This window comes from Pygoscelis adeliae, unplaced genomic scaffold (genome assembly GCF_000699105.1).
Source record: "Pygoscelis adeliae isolate BGI_AS28 unplaced genomic scaffold, ASM69910v1 Scaffold66, whole genome shotgun sequence".
NCBI classification, from domain to species: Eukaryota; Metazoa; Chordata; class Aves; order Sphenisciformes; family Spheniscidae; genus Pygoscelis; species Pygoscelis adeliae.
This window is the reverse complement of record NW_008825167.1, coordinates 9282127-9298940: the sequence shown is the minus strand read 5'-3', so window position 1 is coordinate 9298940 and position 16814 is coordinate 9282127. Positions and strand designations below refer to the sequence as shown.

At 40.1% G+C, this 16814-nt stretch overlaps 1 protein-coding gene across 2 annotated transcripts in view; it reads right to left on the bottom strand.

Annotated features, from left to right (window-relative positions):
• The window catches only part of AFAP1 (actin filament associated protein 1), a 62619-nt gene extending 46236 nt beyond the window's left edge, over positions 1-16383 (bottom strand). For both annotated transcript variants that reach the window (XM_009328832.1, XM_009328834.1), the window contains exons 1-2: positions 16257-16383; positions 10912-11009 (exon numbers count right to left, since the gene is read on the bottom strand). In XM_009328832.1, the coding sequence (XP_009327107.1) occupies positions 10912-11009; positions 16257-16383 (225 nt within the window). The remainder of the gene's footprint in view (positions 1-10911; positions 11010-16256) is intronic.
• Between the last annotated feature and the right edge of the window lie 431 nt (positions 16384-16814).

The window sequence follows — 16814 nt, the reverse complement described above, 5'->3', positions numbered from 1 at the left end:
GCTGACTTCCCTGTGTGCTCTGAGTAAAATCAGAAACTTCCTCACAAACAATGAACCGACTCGTGACTGAACACAGAAATTCTTGGTCCGATTGAGATTTACACTAATATTACTTCTATATCAACTGATATAGCCAACTTCATATGTCACACTTAATTACAGATAAGAGATGGCAATTACTATTATCTACAATGTGAACCAAATGAGTTTTCCTCACAGACCAGTTTTGCTAGAGAAATTATCTGTCAAAGAAGCAAAATAATGAAAAAATACAACTTTCAGCATAGTTTCCCTGTCATTCTGCTGAAAAAAAATTGCAAATCTGCAAATAATCACAAAATAAATTAGTCTTCCCAGGTTAGCTGCTGCTGCGTAACAGGTGTAAGGGACATGAGAAAATGTTACATGTTCGTTAATATTGGAAAATTGACAGCACATTATGAATTTTGCCCTACACACCTGCACACATCAGCTCTGTGTGGCCTGAACTGCTAGACACAATAGGGGGAACTGCCTCCAAAGAATCTGTATTTTCTCCCTTCACGCAGGTGGGCAGAGCCTTGCTCAAGTGAGTCGGGGTCAAGGTTTGTTCCTGGGGCAGTGTAGATTCATACCACCCCTTTCATAAGACAGATATATTAATATCTTGGTATAGCCTTAAACTATTTTCCCTGTCAGGTGTATATACGATATATGAAATTCCTATCGTTATTAAACCTAATTCGCCCAGGAAATACCCATCCTGAGAGTCATTTCAATTTTGACTTGACACAGCACAGGTTTCAAAGCTATCTTTTATCCAGAAACAAATAAGAGGTTCCAATAAAGATCGGGGGGGAGGGGGGGAATCCTTGTTTTTAGACAAAATGTTATTCAGAAAGAAAGAAAAAAGGAAATGAAACACAAATGGTGCTTGTCTGAATTCGACCCTGCTGGAGCACCGGTTACTTCATACAGCTGGGGTGGGCTGGGCTGTGCAGCCAACGTCAACACAGATGGAATCCATTGCTGACTTAACCAGGCCCTCCTTTCTGAAACGCATTTTGCAGTGCTTGCCATAACAAAGTTGAAGACAATTATAAAAAAGATTTTTAAAAAAATATATATTAGGAGAAACAGAAACATCCAACATTAAATACTTTCTGATTAAAGCAAGGATGCTTTAATATTGAAAGAAAATCCAACCGATTAAATACAAAATAAAAATACCTCACTCGAATCTGTACCATAAACGGCTACATCTTTTGGGAGCTATGGAATACATAAGAGTTTGAACATCAAGAAATGTAAAAAGTACATCTGAGCATTCTGCTATTACTTACTAATATTTACAGTGCTTTAATTTTTTTACTCTTGCTAGTTTTATTGTTTAATTCTTTCAACTTGGCAATTTTTTAGTGGAAGAATTTTGATGAAGTTATGAATTATGAACTGAAAAATAATTCTTGATTTTCATTACTTTACGTGAAAAATAAAAAGGCCATAAAACTCACAAAACTATTTACGTATTCTATAAAAGGATTAAATCTCAAAACCCCCTAGAACGTGTAGTTTAAGTGGTATCAGGAGGAAAGACCTGGCAACCTGAAAAGAAGGCATTAGCACGAATTCCTACCTTTTTTTTTTTTTATGACAGGCCACAGGGAAGAAAACTAGAGACTGATGCCTTTCAAGACAAATAACCTTGCCCAACCACAGAAATAAGAACTGAGTTAGAAAGAAAAAATACCATTGTTTTATCTTATTGGAGGAAAAGGGACAAAGATGAGCGAGATATTGTTGTCCAGAATAATACCAGTAATACTGAAACAATACTGATAAAGGTGTTTGTCAGGTGCTGGGTCTGAGACCAAATGAGAGATGCTTCATTTGAAATGAAGAAGCAGACGGGGTGATAATTACACTACAAAGTTGAGATCTCTGAAAGACTGGATTGTGCACGGGATGCCCAACTCCAGTTTACAGGAGGGATTGTTGAGAGAAAGAAACAAGTATCTCCAATAGTAAGCAATATTTACCTGGATAGTAAAACTCATTATTCTACTGGACTCTATGAAATAGACTTAGTGGAAATATTAATTTTATGGCATATTATGGTCTTCCCCTCCCCCCGCCCCTCTGTATTCCACAGACCACAAATAAACTCTTTCTTTCTTTGTCCTAGGAGATAAAATACTTTATTTCCCCCTTTGTCCAAGGGTACCTACGAAGATAGGCTGTAACTTTTTTTTTTAGAGATAGTCTAGCTGATATCTGCTGGCAATATGGAAGTGTATAGTGTGGAAAGCAGTATGAAAGACAGAGGAAAATAAATGTCATCGTATAGGGGCCTGAGGATATAAAATCACTTTACACCCCAATGAAGACTTACACTATGTAGGAAATAGAAAGAAACACCTCCCTTTATGCAATGATTTAGGACGTGGAGATTTCCAGTGCAAAGCAGTGACTTTAGCAGAGAATGTCAGTACACTCGTGCTGCAGGCAAAGGCTGCCAGCAATTCAAGGGCCATGCTCGCACATGTGTTATTAGATCAACCACCAATTTGGATCCAGCCGGACTGTGGAGCCAGCTGCTACATAACCCCCTGAAAGCAGCAACATGAGACTGGAAAAGTGGTCACACATTGGTGATGCACAATAAAGCTATTCAGAAGCCAGCAGGCAAATGTGGGCTGTCAAGAAGAAACCTTGACACATGCACATGCCATTTGCTTTGGAGCAAGCTTAGACCTGACTTCTGTACAACCTCACCGTATCCTCAGCCTGGAGTGGGAAGAGTGCTCACACATTTATGATCCCTCTCCCCACATGGAAAAAAAATGGATGTCCAGAAAGCAAGGTGAATCAACAAACTGAGTACTAATATACTTGGCAAAATTACTGACTGTATATTTCAACCAGGCTTCATCATACCACTGTAAAGGCGGGGAATCGGGCACCAGTACTTGTGACACGCTTGGTATGAAAGCCTTCAGATAAACTCAAAATCGCTAAGGCACTAAAAAGAAATCACCATGTATTGCCAGCTATTGAGGACCTGCATGGACATTGGATTTATTCAGGACAAAAGTGCTGACTATATGGGACGTTAAGACCATATTGAGCTGTGTAGGAGTGAAATATTAGCCTGAACATAGACAAGCAGAAGCTGAGAAGAATTCTTCATTTGACCTCAGCTCTGTATTCCAAAGTTATAAATTTCTCAGCTTGTCAGCTGGACCCTACAAAACTGGGAGCCAAATAATGTGAAAGAAGTCTAACAACTTCTCTTTTCCACTTCTGAGCACATCTGAGAAAAGACAGCAAACCATCCAGCCAGACACCAAACTCAGCTTTTTGGAACAGAGTAACCCTGTCAGTCCTGCCACAAGGTGCGTAACATGGCTGCATGACAGGCTGTTGGTATAGTCGCACCCAACCACTGCGGAGTGTACCCAAGCAATTACAGCACACGCCTCTGGGACACTGGTGCTACCAGGAAAAAAACAAAAGGAATTGCCCAAGAAATCAACAGCCAGAGTCAGACACGATGGGAGGCCCAGCAACCCCCAGCAATTCTACCAAGAGCTGAACTGGTAACCCGCCAGCTCCTACTGCAGTGCTGAACAGATGAGGGCAAGGAGGAAACGCTAGCAGAAGTGACTACTAGGCAGAGGATGAGTATAAGCACAAGTGAAGCTTTTCCTTAGGGTGATCCTGAACAGTGCCTTGAGCAGGTTTAAGATTAAGAACAAAAGAAGGTACACGCTTTGCACGCTGTCCTCCAGGGAGTGGAGGTACATCTGACAGCCTAAGAACGTCTGCTGACTCAGGGCTGAATGCCTAATTAAAGGTATCTCTGGAAAAGTGCTTAGTATGTAGAGTATAGTGACTACAAACAGATCACAGCCTCAGAAAGCACAGCCTGATGATGGGAAAGGGATCTGAACAGACTTGCTTGCATTTAAAGAATGAATCAGGGCGTACTATGGCTCCACAGTTTGATCTGAAGATTGTCTGGAGAGCATTTACACAGGAACCTCACCAGGAACTGAGTTACCATTTCACAAAATACAGCACATCTGAGTTCCGCTTAGATAACATGATAACCCCTTTACCTAAGCAACAGGAAGGTAAAGATGGCAATGAAGAGGACCAAATGGAAACAGTAAGAAACCAACCCAGTGTATTGACTGAGCAGAGAACCCAGCTGGTTCTTGCATCTCTCTGATGGCAACATCAGCCTGCGGCAGAACCCAGGCATAAGCTTAAGTCTCAGTTCTTGCCATTGTATTTAATTACCATTTGAGATATTAAATAAAATTGAAAAGGCTGGAGCACAGAATGCACCACTGAAAGGACAGATAGCTGGAAGGAGCTACACCCAAACTCTATGGAAGACAGGAGTGGAAATAAGCTTCAGACTCCATGGAAGTAACAGAAGATCTAAGGAAATAATTAAAAAGTGAAAAAGAATGAGCCATAAACAAAACCACAATATTTCTGTATCATTCAGATTTTATAATCAAAGATTATTACACAGCCAGTTGGAAGCATCACTCAGACAAAACAATAGAGTTGACTCATATCAAGCAAAGGGTTTGGGTGTACCAAGAAGAGACATGGGCTTTAATTAACGCGGGGGAACACTTTCATGCATATTACATGAGAAAGATGAATCTCAATTTTGAGCAGCATGGGGCCCTCAGTCAGAGGTGGTTATTGTAACTGTGCTCAAAGAAGTGTCCGTATTCCCCAGCGAAGACAAAATCACCTTCCTATTCCAGGAGTTAATAAGCTCATCCAGGTACACGACATGACAGTGGGGACAAGACAAGGCAGTACGGTGAGACAAGTGTGCGCAACACCACTTCTACCGGAACAATATTTTCTAAGGCCCTGAGCACTGCATCAAACAAAAACAAGAAAAGACTTTAGTACTTACTGGCCTAATTCCTTTCCCATGTGTTTGTGCACAGCACATTAATGAGTGTGTTTAGAAAAGTAAATAGGCTGGTTCCTAACTATCAGTACAAGGAAGGTGTTTTATGGACACAAATAGCACAGAAACAAGAAACCAAAAACCTGAGGGAGCATGTTATGAAAAATGGTGGGACAATATCCTATCAAACCTGTGGTATTAGTAATTTAATAGCTTTCGTCTGTGGAGGTCAAAGTCTATCAGCATCTAGTAAAGACAGAAAAGAGGGCATACAGCTTCCCAATGATCATAGAAAGAATCTGGTAAAGCAGTTCAAATCCTACTCTAAATCTGACCTGAGCTCATCCAGTTTAAATGCAAATTTGCAGCTCATTCTGGCAGCTTAGCAATGAAGAAAGCTTTGAAATACAGTGATGTGCATTGTTATAAGTGTATAATACAAGTGAACTGAGAAGAAAATTACTTTAACTAAAACTTTTCTGTAACACCATTTGCAAATGTGAAATAAATAATCAACAATAAGGCACCAACCCCACCCCAGGGGAAATGGGAATGGCAACTACAGTGTTCTGCAAGACATGACCAACAAAAAACGGGCTGCAAACACTTCTTTGTCTTTAATCTTTATGCAATCATATATAATGATCAAAAGTATTCAACAACCAACCGCATCATGCCCAGAAGACTCTGCTGTTTTGGTCACTCATGATCAAACTAGAACACGAACCTACAGCAGGTGCATAGGAGAAATACTGATACAGTTCAATAGAATTAAACTATAGCTCAAAATGAAACTGATAGAGCCTTTCTTATACACAATGGAGTGAAATGAAGCCCGAGAGGAATATGATTGTCATTTCAAAGGATATCTGAGGCACAGGTACCAAGGTGAGGAAAAAAGCTACTTAAACACAAGGGCTGGCAATGAACGCTGGGATGGTGGAACAGCTTTTCAAATTGAAATAGTGGGTTAAAGAAACCTAAATGCTAGTAAATAGATTTTGGTAAGTTTCTGAAAGGGTTATTATAATTTTATAATTGCCTGCAGTAAGAGTGACTGCACTGAATAATCAAAAAGGCCCCTTTAGTTGTTCCTTCATTACGGAAGAACTTGTTGGGATTGGTTTGAACTGAAGCTATTAGCCAGCTCTGAATGAAACAATTGAATTTTTGTTGAATTTACTTTTGTTGCTTTTAAAAATTTTCTGCAAGGAGAAAAACTCCAAGGCTCATACTATTTTAAGATTATCTTTTAAGAAGAACAGAGAATAACAACTGTTTTTCAGTGTTGGAAGAAAAAGCAAGATGAAATAAGGATTCATAGGTACCCACCTGGCACATGAGCCCCTTGATTTTGTTATGGCACTAGTCTCACTGCATGTTTTAGAAGTTTTAAGACTGGCACTGTTTTCGTTGTTGTTCAAAGAATGATTAATGTAATTCGTGATGTATCATCTCAAAAATCCTTTTGATTTCAGGATGATTTTTTTCTTCTCCAAGGACACTGTCTCCTTTCAGCATTTTTTAATAAATATCTGAGAGTATACCTGACAGGCAGCCAGATAAAGGGAGGCTGTCAAATTTCTTCTCCACAATAGGAAACCCATTTATATGAAACACTCCTACAGAGTGACTGTGTACATTGCAGGAAAGGGTTGGAGGAAGATGACCTATCCTTTTGATTTATACCTACAGGGGTTCTGGCATCTTGCCGGACACTTGTTGCCATTAAATAATTATTAAATTGTCAGTATTCCAAGAAAAATAAAGCGTATACTCAATTTTACTGTGAAAATCATGCAAAATAGCTGTGCTGTTTGTATTTGATTTTGTTGGACTGCACAGTGCACTGAAATCACCAACTGTCAGATGTAATATTACAACCAAATGCTTGGAGGCTAGATGTATTCTGTCACTGTCATGCTGTGGATAATTTATACCAGTAATCCCCAGGTGCATCTGAGCAGCAAGACACACTGGATCTTATTCTATTGCCTCAGTGGAAAATGTACTTCAAGGTAACTTGGTGATAGTGCATTGATGGGATCCTGGGTGTTAAACCACCAGCAGCACTGCAAGGTACACACAGAGCATTGCCTCTGTTATTCCTCCAAACCCATCACCTAGCACTGCATCTTGCCTGTCAAGCACAGGGAAATATCATGAAAGTAGCTGCTGATGTAAAGATGGAGAAAGCAGGCTCAAAGACACAAGCCCTTGCAGTAAGCAGATTCAAGAGGGGTGAACCAATATGACTCTCTTTCAGACACGGTGATCTCCTCCTCTGCTGCTGACCCAGGCAAAGCTCCACCAGCTGCTGGCACTGCATTCATGCTAGCAAGCACATATTAACGCATGCAGGCAAGTGGTGTTTCAGTTCTGCGGGAGGATTCTGAGTTGCCCTTAAGCTCACGTCCTTTATCTGCAGCTTTTACTTTGCTGGCCATCTGAAGGAGCTGTATGCACAGGCTAAAGCAAGCGAGGATTTGTGCTTTCTAAGCCTGACAGAAAGTCTGCTAGACCAGATGTAGGCAAGGGAATGTATACAGAAAAAGAGAATTACTAAGAGATTGTGTCCTTAGTAATTCAAGTATATGCAAGGTCCAACTTTGTCACTTGATTTTAAGACCTCTTCCAAAGCCCACCGGGTCCAGGAAAACTCTCTGGGCTTTAATGTGTTTTAATAACTGGAGACTTCATTTAAACTATTAACAGCGTATCTCTAAATAAAATTAATTTTGTACTGTTTGTTCATGGGGTGATGAGTAACAAAACTGATACAAGATTTGGCCTGATCAAATATGCAGGTCTATTTACAGATTTAAAAAGGAAACCTTGCATAGCACCTGCCCACACATAATTCTGGCTCCTGGCACTACTTTAAGGAGTATTGAATTCCTTCCCACCCACACATCTTTACATAAGTAAAAGCTTAAACATCAATTCAGACTAAACATTTTTGAATGCAGAATCCCTTGAGTGCGATAAAAAGACACAGTGGTGTAAATGAAACTTTAATTTCCATCACGCTCAATAACTGATGTGCTAAAAACATAGATTTTAAAACAGTGCGTAGTTTATTTAAAGTTATTGATTCCCACTTCCAGTAAATTCCTGTGTTCCAGCAGCACATTGTGTTTCCACTGGAGGCTGAGACCACCACTAGATGTTATTCAGCAAGTGGAAAAAGTTTCTGTCCTGAATGGCTAACAAAAAGAGGTTCCATACAACATGACTTCCAACTTGCCATGTGAAGAAGGGCAACCTGGAGCAGAGCTTCCTAGCCTCTGGTGGGCCCAGGGGATTTATGCCACTCGACTATGAAAGCACGGTCTATCGAAAGTGGCTAGGAAAGGTAGCTCAGTATTTGTGTCACTGAGCAATGTAGTTATGTACAGTTTTTATAGAGATTGGCATCATCAGCTACAAATCCTTAGGAGTCCATTGATTCAGGGTAGGTTGAAAATCACCATGCAGGAGCATTAATGGAAGGGAAAATTAGATCTTAGCCACTGTCACTGATGTCCAGCCTGGCATAAAAAGAAAGCTAGTATGACAGTCTCTGATCATATCTAATAATAATGAGGGGCTAACAAAGAGGCAACTAATAGAGAAAGGTTTCCAAAAAATAGCTAATGATCAATTCCATTAGTTCAACATGACTTCAGGAGAAATCTTTAAACAGTCAGACTGGAGTTTGAGCTTGCCCCGGTGTTCAAAGGTCAAAAAGCTGATGGTTTTGTCCTTCCCTTCTGACTCCACCTGGTCTTTTGCAGGACAGCAGCAGTCTGCCATCTTTTTCACAAATTACGATGCGCTACTGTCTTAAAATAGCACAACTCATAACTTGTATTTGGATAATGCAGGACAATGAGAGGCCTGGGACATTTCCTGGCTGATCTCAAAGTGGCACCGACACCAGAACGGGAGGCAAAAACCACCACTGCCTGACAGCAGCAACAGAATTGCAGAAAACCCGGCAAAAATCAGCTTCTGCCACTATGGAAGAACCAGCTCAGCTTCATGACTTCACTGAGATAAAAGCGTCCGCAGCATTATTGGCAGGTCAGAGGGGAGGGCCACGTTCAGACTCCACTTTGCCAGGCTCAACATGGGAAGACCGCGCTCCAGGCCAGCCAGCTCTAACTGTGTCAACTTCCACGGTAATTCCCACTGTATCTCAGAGAAATATTTTCGTTACTCCAAAATCCAAACTGAACTACTGCAAAAAACAGTGTTGACCTCCTGGACCTAATTCATACTTCACACCATTTCACTCGCTGCAGCTGTACCAACTTTAAGGGAAGTTACACATTAGTATAGGAGAAAGGAAAAGTAGGTCAGTTGTCTTTAGAAAAACAACTTAAATCATAAGAGCCAGTTTATTAAACTGAACCTACATAAATATGAAAGAATGAGGATCTCAATTGGCTTCAGTTTATGAAGTTAGCACCTGAAGTCTGCATTTCAAAGGCATGTGCATTTTGCATAATTTTCCTGCTTCTCATCAACCCCTTCCCTTGTAATTTATGCTATATGCATCTTGAATTAAAGAAAAATAATAATTTTCAGGCACTGTTAACCATGAAATGGATTCTCCAGGTTTCACTGCATATTAATAAAATCACTTTTGCATCCATTCAAATCTATGCATAATTTTTATTATGCATTCCTTTTAGTTGAATTTTGCTACAGTATATATACCAACTCTGGATATGAATGTTTCTAGCATAAACATTCCCTTCCTATTTCAGCATATCTCATTGCATTAGGTAGAATTAAAATTGGGGGAAAAAAAAAAAAAAAGCCTTGTCAGGTCACAAACCAAAAGCTGGCAGTGCTTAGGGAGACACTATGATTAAGGTATTATACATAATAGGTGTTTGTTTGTTTGTTTGTTTTACTTTGTTCTGCAGTACATAGCATTATTCACCATCAAATAAAGGTTATTATGAAAGGCTGGCCAAGAGTTTGATCTGATAAATTAGTTCTTAGGTTCATAAGATGCTACTGGCTTCTACATCTCAGAACTGGGCATAAATGTGATAACAGAGTAACACACTAAAATGAAGCAGAACATCAGTCACCCAGTTGTTTTGCCCCCGTAAGCTGCATCTGTATTTCCTGCTTCAGCCAATGAATGCGGGTCTCCACGGATTGCCCTTATCACCATGCACAAAATTTTCCACAAATGAATAAAAAGATGGATAATTTATCAGGATTAGGGCTAAGACTGTGTTCACCTTTCAACAGGCTAAACCATGATTTGCTTACGCTTCTCTAAAAAAATCTTGAAAATGTTTTCTGCAAATCTACTCTCAAGTCAGTAACAGAGGCACATTAAAACTTGTTTATAGTTTATTCTGTAACAAGACAGCTGCTCCCAACTGGAGGAATTGAATTACAGATCTCAATCAGTATCTTTGCTAGAAACATCTCCGAGAACCTACACTTCTACTTGTTCTGCAGGGAATTTCCTATCCAGGGACTGAGCACAGAAGGGCACTAAAGACTTCATAAAAAAAGGAAGTATTATTCCTCCTTTTTAAAAATCTGTACTTCCTTTTTTTAGCTATCAAAAGGGAGTCTTCTCATAAGGCTTGCTCCAGGGAAAGATGATCCTTAAAATCATGAGAAACTGGCTGGGACCTGTGGGCTTGGCCAGGCCAACCTCCAACACAAGGCAGGTCAACCTTTGAAGTTAAGATTAAGTTGCTCAGGCTTTTGCCACTTGAATTTTGAAAATCACCAAAGATTGCAATTTCACAGCCTTTGCAGGTGACCTGTTCCCGGGCTTATTTCACCATAGGGATTTTTTTGCCTTCTTTTCTGCAAGTTGAACTCAATTCCTTCAACCAGAGCAGAGTTGAGAGGAATAATCATTTCCCTGGACCCGCAGGCTCCTTCCCCTTGTAACCATTTCCGTTAGTGCTTATCACAAATATATTCTCTCTTATATATATTTATATATTTAAATTAACACTCACCAGCCACTGCTGAGGTATTTCTGGCAGAGGCATTTGAGGAGGTGCTGGCAAACTGTTGGCAACTTCTTGCTTCTGTACATGTTCTTTTATTTCAAAACCTGTGGAAGAGCAACACGCATCGCTTAACACTTCAGTGGATACAAATGGCACATTTTTTCCACACGTGGACACCACATCTGACTGTCACACACTGAAATCTGGCACGCAAGGCTGCTCACAACCTAACTCCCAAGCGCAGTTACTGAGGCAGGACTGGAAGAATGCTGGGAATTTAGGAATTTAATCAAGTAGAACAAACACATACTTACTCTATATGATAATGACATATATGCTATTTGGATCAACAAATACCAGACAGAAAAAATTTACAGGAAATCATTCTGAACTGCCTATCCATCTGGAACTGAAAGAATTAAACAGCTACATGTTGCCAGGCGTCTACCATACAGATAAAACCACTTACGGGGGTAGATACCATACATGTGAATGTCTCAATGGCACCATACAGTGAATAGAACACGGTCAGCCTGGGGGCAGTATGTAGCTGGCTGCCTTTTACCAGCAGAGACAAGCAACAGTTATTCCCATGGCACATTTTGGATGGGTAAGGCCATCATGAAGAAATGAGTCCAAAACCACCTTTCATGCCAAAAGAGTGGGGAAGAGGGCAGAAGAGACCCTGCCTCTCTCCCTCCCCTGCAGCAGTGGTGACAGCTATTCAGCCAAGCCCACAGCGCCCGTGTACCCTGGGGTCCCTGCTGCCACCACCATCTCTGATCATGGAGCCGCGGTGCGAGTCTGCACAAGTCCTGGGAGATGCAGGATGCTACGACACCCCAACCTGGAGCACGCTGCTGCTGGGGGGTACATTGCCCTAACCAACTCACCATTAACAGAACTGCACAATGAGCATGTTTTCCCACTATTTCCTTCTTCCTCTCATTTTTTTAAAAATAATCCTATAGTTTTCCAGGTGAGTTTGAAAAGGGAAAAGGAACCGAATGTAAAAGCTGCTTTGAGGGTCCTTTGTATCACTATTGCATTTCCTTCCCAGGGGAAAAGAGAAGTGGCCCACTTGTTCTGAGTTTTTGGCACAGTAATTTAAATCCCAGTTGAACTCACTTCATAGGAACATGACATCGTTTATTTTTCTAAATCTCAAAAGGGAGATTAGGGTGCATCTCAATGTTCTGGCAAAAATTCAGTCAATGGATTGCACACTGCTTATACCCCTAGACTGAATTTAGCTCCTTGTGTTCAGTTTAGTTTTTAAATTATATATTTACATAGTCAAATGGATGTCTTTTGGTCAAGATCATATAATTCTTAAAAGTGTAATCAATGATGAAATGTTTCTTGTCATAATAACCCAGCCCCACTGGCTGTGAAGTCATGGATTGAAAAACAACACTGATAAAATAAACTGGCTCTAAGAGGCACAGATTCTTCTTTCTTCCTACAAATCAAGGGGGGGATTAGTCTTGGGAAACATTCAAAATTTTTTTTTTTAGTATAACTTTCACTTGTTCCTCTTTATGTAGGATGAATCCATATTATGACTGCTATCCATATCAAAGTCTCCCATGCTTTCCATAACAACCAGAAGTCAAATATGAAGGGCTTTTTACTGCAAAAAAAAGTATTCCAAGTGAATTCTATTGACTCTGCAAAACTAGTTTTTCCCCAGTTTTAAACTATGTGTGTTTTAGCAAGAACCTGCTCTAACATTTTTCTTCTACCCAATTACACAGCAAAGTCAGCATTATAGGTTTACGGCATCAGGTCCATTTAAGGAAAACAGGCAATGTTGACAGTCATATTAAATGACTAAATCCGCCAACAGTTCTTACTCCAAAATAAACTGTTTGTGTCTTTGTTTTTTAGAAGAAAGTCTGAGTTTCAGAAGGAAATGCCAAGTGTTTTGTTCAGACCTATGATCCATTGGGCATGCCAAGGCTCAGAAAGAAAAATGAAGTTTATACTTTTGCCAGCTATTCAGAGTAACCACTGGTTTGGACGTGGGGCAGGTCAAGGCCAGGCAGCTATGACCTGAAGAACACATCTGCCTGGCCCAGTTCTCTCTGGTTGATAGATATTAAATGAAGAAAACGGCTTTCATTTGGGAGACGGAACAAAACAAGGCAAAAGGTTTCTAAAGAATTCCCCAAGTAAGAACTTACTGAGCTTAAACTGCTAAAAGCCAAAACAAAACTAAAAGCCAACCAGCCCATTATAATAATTTCCACACCTTTACAAAGAAAAACATAATTGTTCATTTCCAGATGTTACAAAGAACCCAGCCAGTTCCCAGCTGCACAGATCCTTCATTACTGTTCCCCATTGATCTTAAATGCTTTGCTCCAGCAATTGAAATGTCCTTTGGATTCAGAGAGTTGATTCTTGCAAATGCGTATAAAGAGTCTGAACTCAGCATAGTCCTCAAGACTCTTAAACTGTGCCAGCGACCCAAGAACTCTCGTGGAGCTATGTGGGTGGAGTAAAACAACATTTTGAAAAACAGACTCCAAATGACAGTTCAGCTTAGTTACAGAGTACTGTGGGTTTATGCATCTTTTATTGCTTTTAATTTTAATGAAGAGATGAATAGTTTCAAAGGGATGGGAGTACTGAATGTTACAACTGATAAAAAAAGCAACAGGGTCAGCTCCATTAAAGTACATGACTCCCCGGGTAGTTTCACACACACTTGAAGCCAGCACGGGATGGCAGAGCTCCCAAAAAGGCAGCTACTCTCCTTCCCTGCCTTGTTCCTGTCCCTGCACCAACCTCTCCTTTGTGCCAGCGTAAGCATGTGTGTGGCCTCAGGTTGAACCAGACCAGGGAAATGACACTGGTTAGGACTAAACCAGCAAAAATAACCAAATAATGCTTGTGCTAGCAGAAAGGAAGATGCAATACATGATGAGCGAGAATGAGTAGCCTGGGGAGAGAAACAGGATGCTTTTTTTAGAGGCCATGCTGGCTTAAGTTCTATTTAAACTGCAGTTCCATAAAGTAGAGTTTATAGACATATAAAGCATAGTCCTGTGATCTCTTGCTTAACTGAACTATGGGATTTCCTTGAGTTAATTCTGGTTTGAACTAGAGCATATCTTTTAGCAAAATATTCTATCTTGATAAAATGCCAGCATTGGCATGCAGACCTTACAAAGCTCGTCCATTAGTTCATAGCTTCAGGTGTGCTTTATTTCCACTTTGAAACAAACATTCTGCCACTGCACACTGCTTTTTGTTGTGTAAGTCTAAAAGCTCATTCTCAGTCATTCCTTTCCTACATCGAGTTTAATTATGATACCTCATTTTGGATAATCTGAAGGCCTATTTCTGGATCCTTTAATCACTTTCATGACTTTTCTTTGAAATTTCTGAATTCTATCTTCTTGAATGTAGGCACTAGAAGTGGGTATAATGTTCAAGTCACAACTGCATTGAACCAAGCTCCACTGCTTAATATATGGATCTCGTATGGATCTTGTTAATGGATGGATCCTGTAATAGGATGTAATGGATCCTGTTATAGATCCTGTAATAGGCTTTAAAACCTAAACAGTAGGTGCTAAAGGTAGACAGCTATGGTCCTTGAGTCTTTTTATCCTTGGCCACATCTATAGTCATCAATTAAACATGCCTGGGAAGGTACTCTGGTACGGAGAAATCCATATCCATATGGTTAAAATCTCTCACCCCTCAAAACCAGGGTGGAGGGTGATGATTTTGAGCTGTCTGTTGGGAACAGATCTTTGCCCGAGCTAACTCCCAAATCATGCCTAGGAACTGATGGAGGAGATGAGTCAGCTCAGGCCAAACCCATGCCAAGGACTGCTCCATAATTTTAACAGTGTAAATAATTGAGTTCCTGGGTCCAGAAACACACCCAGCACTGTTTAATTTACTAGTAGAGCTGTAGCTTTTGTGTCCTGAAACACCATCCACAATCCAGAAGAAAAAGATATGACAACCCTTCCCTGTGCTTGCATAGTTGGCAACAGAATGTTATCCAACTTCTTGAGGAAGTCAAATGTTTTTCTTAATAAATCTAGTTGAAAAGATTACAAGAAGAACATGCAGTGTGAGATCAGCATTGTTGAGGTTCTTTTGAACTCCTGTAAAATACAGTTGTTTCTAAACGTATCAAATTGCAGGTTCTTGCCTACAGATTTTGGTTTTGGGGAGTTTGGTGTATTTTGATCAGCTTTTGGAGCGTGAAGCTTCCTTCCGCAATATGTGAAATTGGTACCTGCCTCCTTCTCTCAGTAGTAAAGTAAAAATAGTGACGGGTCTTTAAGAATGTCAAAATGGAAAGGAGGACAATCATTATTTTCAAGTTGATCTCCTTGGACTTGAATCCTGTGGCAAAAATTACTTCTTTACTGAAGGAGGGAAACACTGCATCAAACAAGACCATATTTTTTTTAGCATATTTTTCTTTAGGAGAAGAAACAAATCATGAGAAATACAGCTGCTCACAATGTGGCATTTTCGTCAACACACTCCGGTATTTTTCAAAAATCTAAACAGTGAGGGTTTATACTGACAGTATTTCTGTCAAATGTAGGAGAGACAGAGGTCTTATAGCCCAGATGCCTCTTTATAAAGAAAGGTGCTGTAAGGAAATTAAGCGTACTGTTAGGAAAAATAGTGAGCAATATTCTTCATATAAGCTGTGTGGAAAGGTTGCTGTACACAATGAATCATTTATATTGCATTCAGTTCCATAATCTTGATGGAGACAAAAGCGATTGTGCAATCAAAATGGTTTTAAATAGGAAGAAAAGGGGAAAGTGAATATAACTCTAATTGCAAAATGAAAACCAAACGTGCTGACAGCACGTTTCCTCCTAGCTCTGGCTTGACACTCCTGTATCAGTCATGCACCAGAGTCCGCCTCAATATCAAGCTTTTGATGGATTTGGGTCCTTTGACAGAGATGCAGCATGCAGCACCCACGCATCCACAAAACGGTGCTGTGGCCAGCACTCCCTGATGCAGTATTACTTTTCCATCAAAACTCATAAATAGCATTGCTGCCACAAATAAAATGAAGTAACCACTACATCAGCAGAAGTGAAAACATTCTATCTATCTAGCACATAGTTTTGTGTCTGGATTCACCCATGTGCGTCCAAGATACTTCCAGTATGCCTTTTGCTGTATTTTATTGCTGAACATGAAGGAAAGCATTCAGGAAAGTTACACTTTGGCTTCATCCTGTCTTTCTGTCTCGCTTCGATTTAGGGCTTGTCTTTAGCCCTTAAAGCTATTTCACTGAGCACAGACTTATTCTGTGCATTCTGCAAGTGAGAAAACCCGCCCCTGACACTGACCTTTTGATGACTGTATCCTCAGGAGAATGTTAGTTATTACTGCCTTTTTCTCCCTGACAGTGGAAGTTAGATATTCATGGTCCAGAAGTTCAAGAAACAGGCGCAGCTCAACTATTAACTCTTCCATGGCTGAAAGACAAAAAAAAAAAGAATTACTTTTTCTAAAAAGTCCCATTAGAAAAAAGATAGAGATAATTCTCATTTATTCACATTCACAGTTATTTTCTAGCATTTCTTCAAAATGTATGGTCTTCCCTGCTGGAAACAGACTATTCATTAGTAAAACCAACAGAATAGTCCATCAGTGAGCACTACTGGCTTTTGTAGCGATTATCTCGAAATCGATGCAGAAAAGACAGTTCTTTTCACATACCACATCATCAAGCCAGCACTAGACAAAAGTAAGCGCAGGAGTGGTGGCCATCTGCTTTTCTAGCAGTGCCACTCTGGTTCCTCTCCCTTTAACAAACAATTTCTAACTGCAGAACAAATTTAAAGTTTGAAAGAACTTCTCAACACATTGATATTTTCATAAATCTTTAGAGAAAGTCTCTCTTT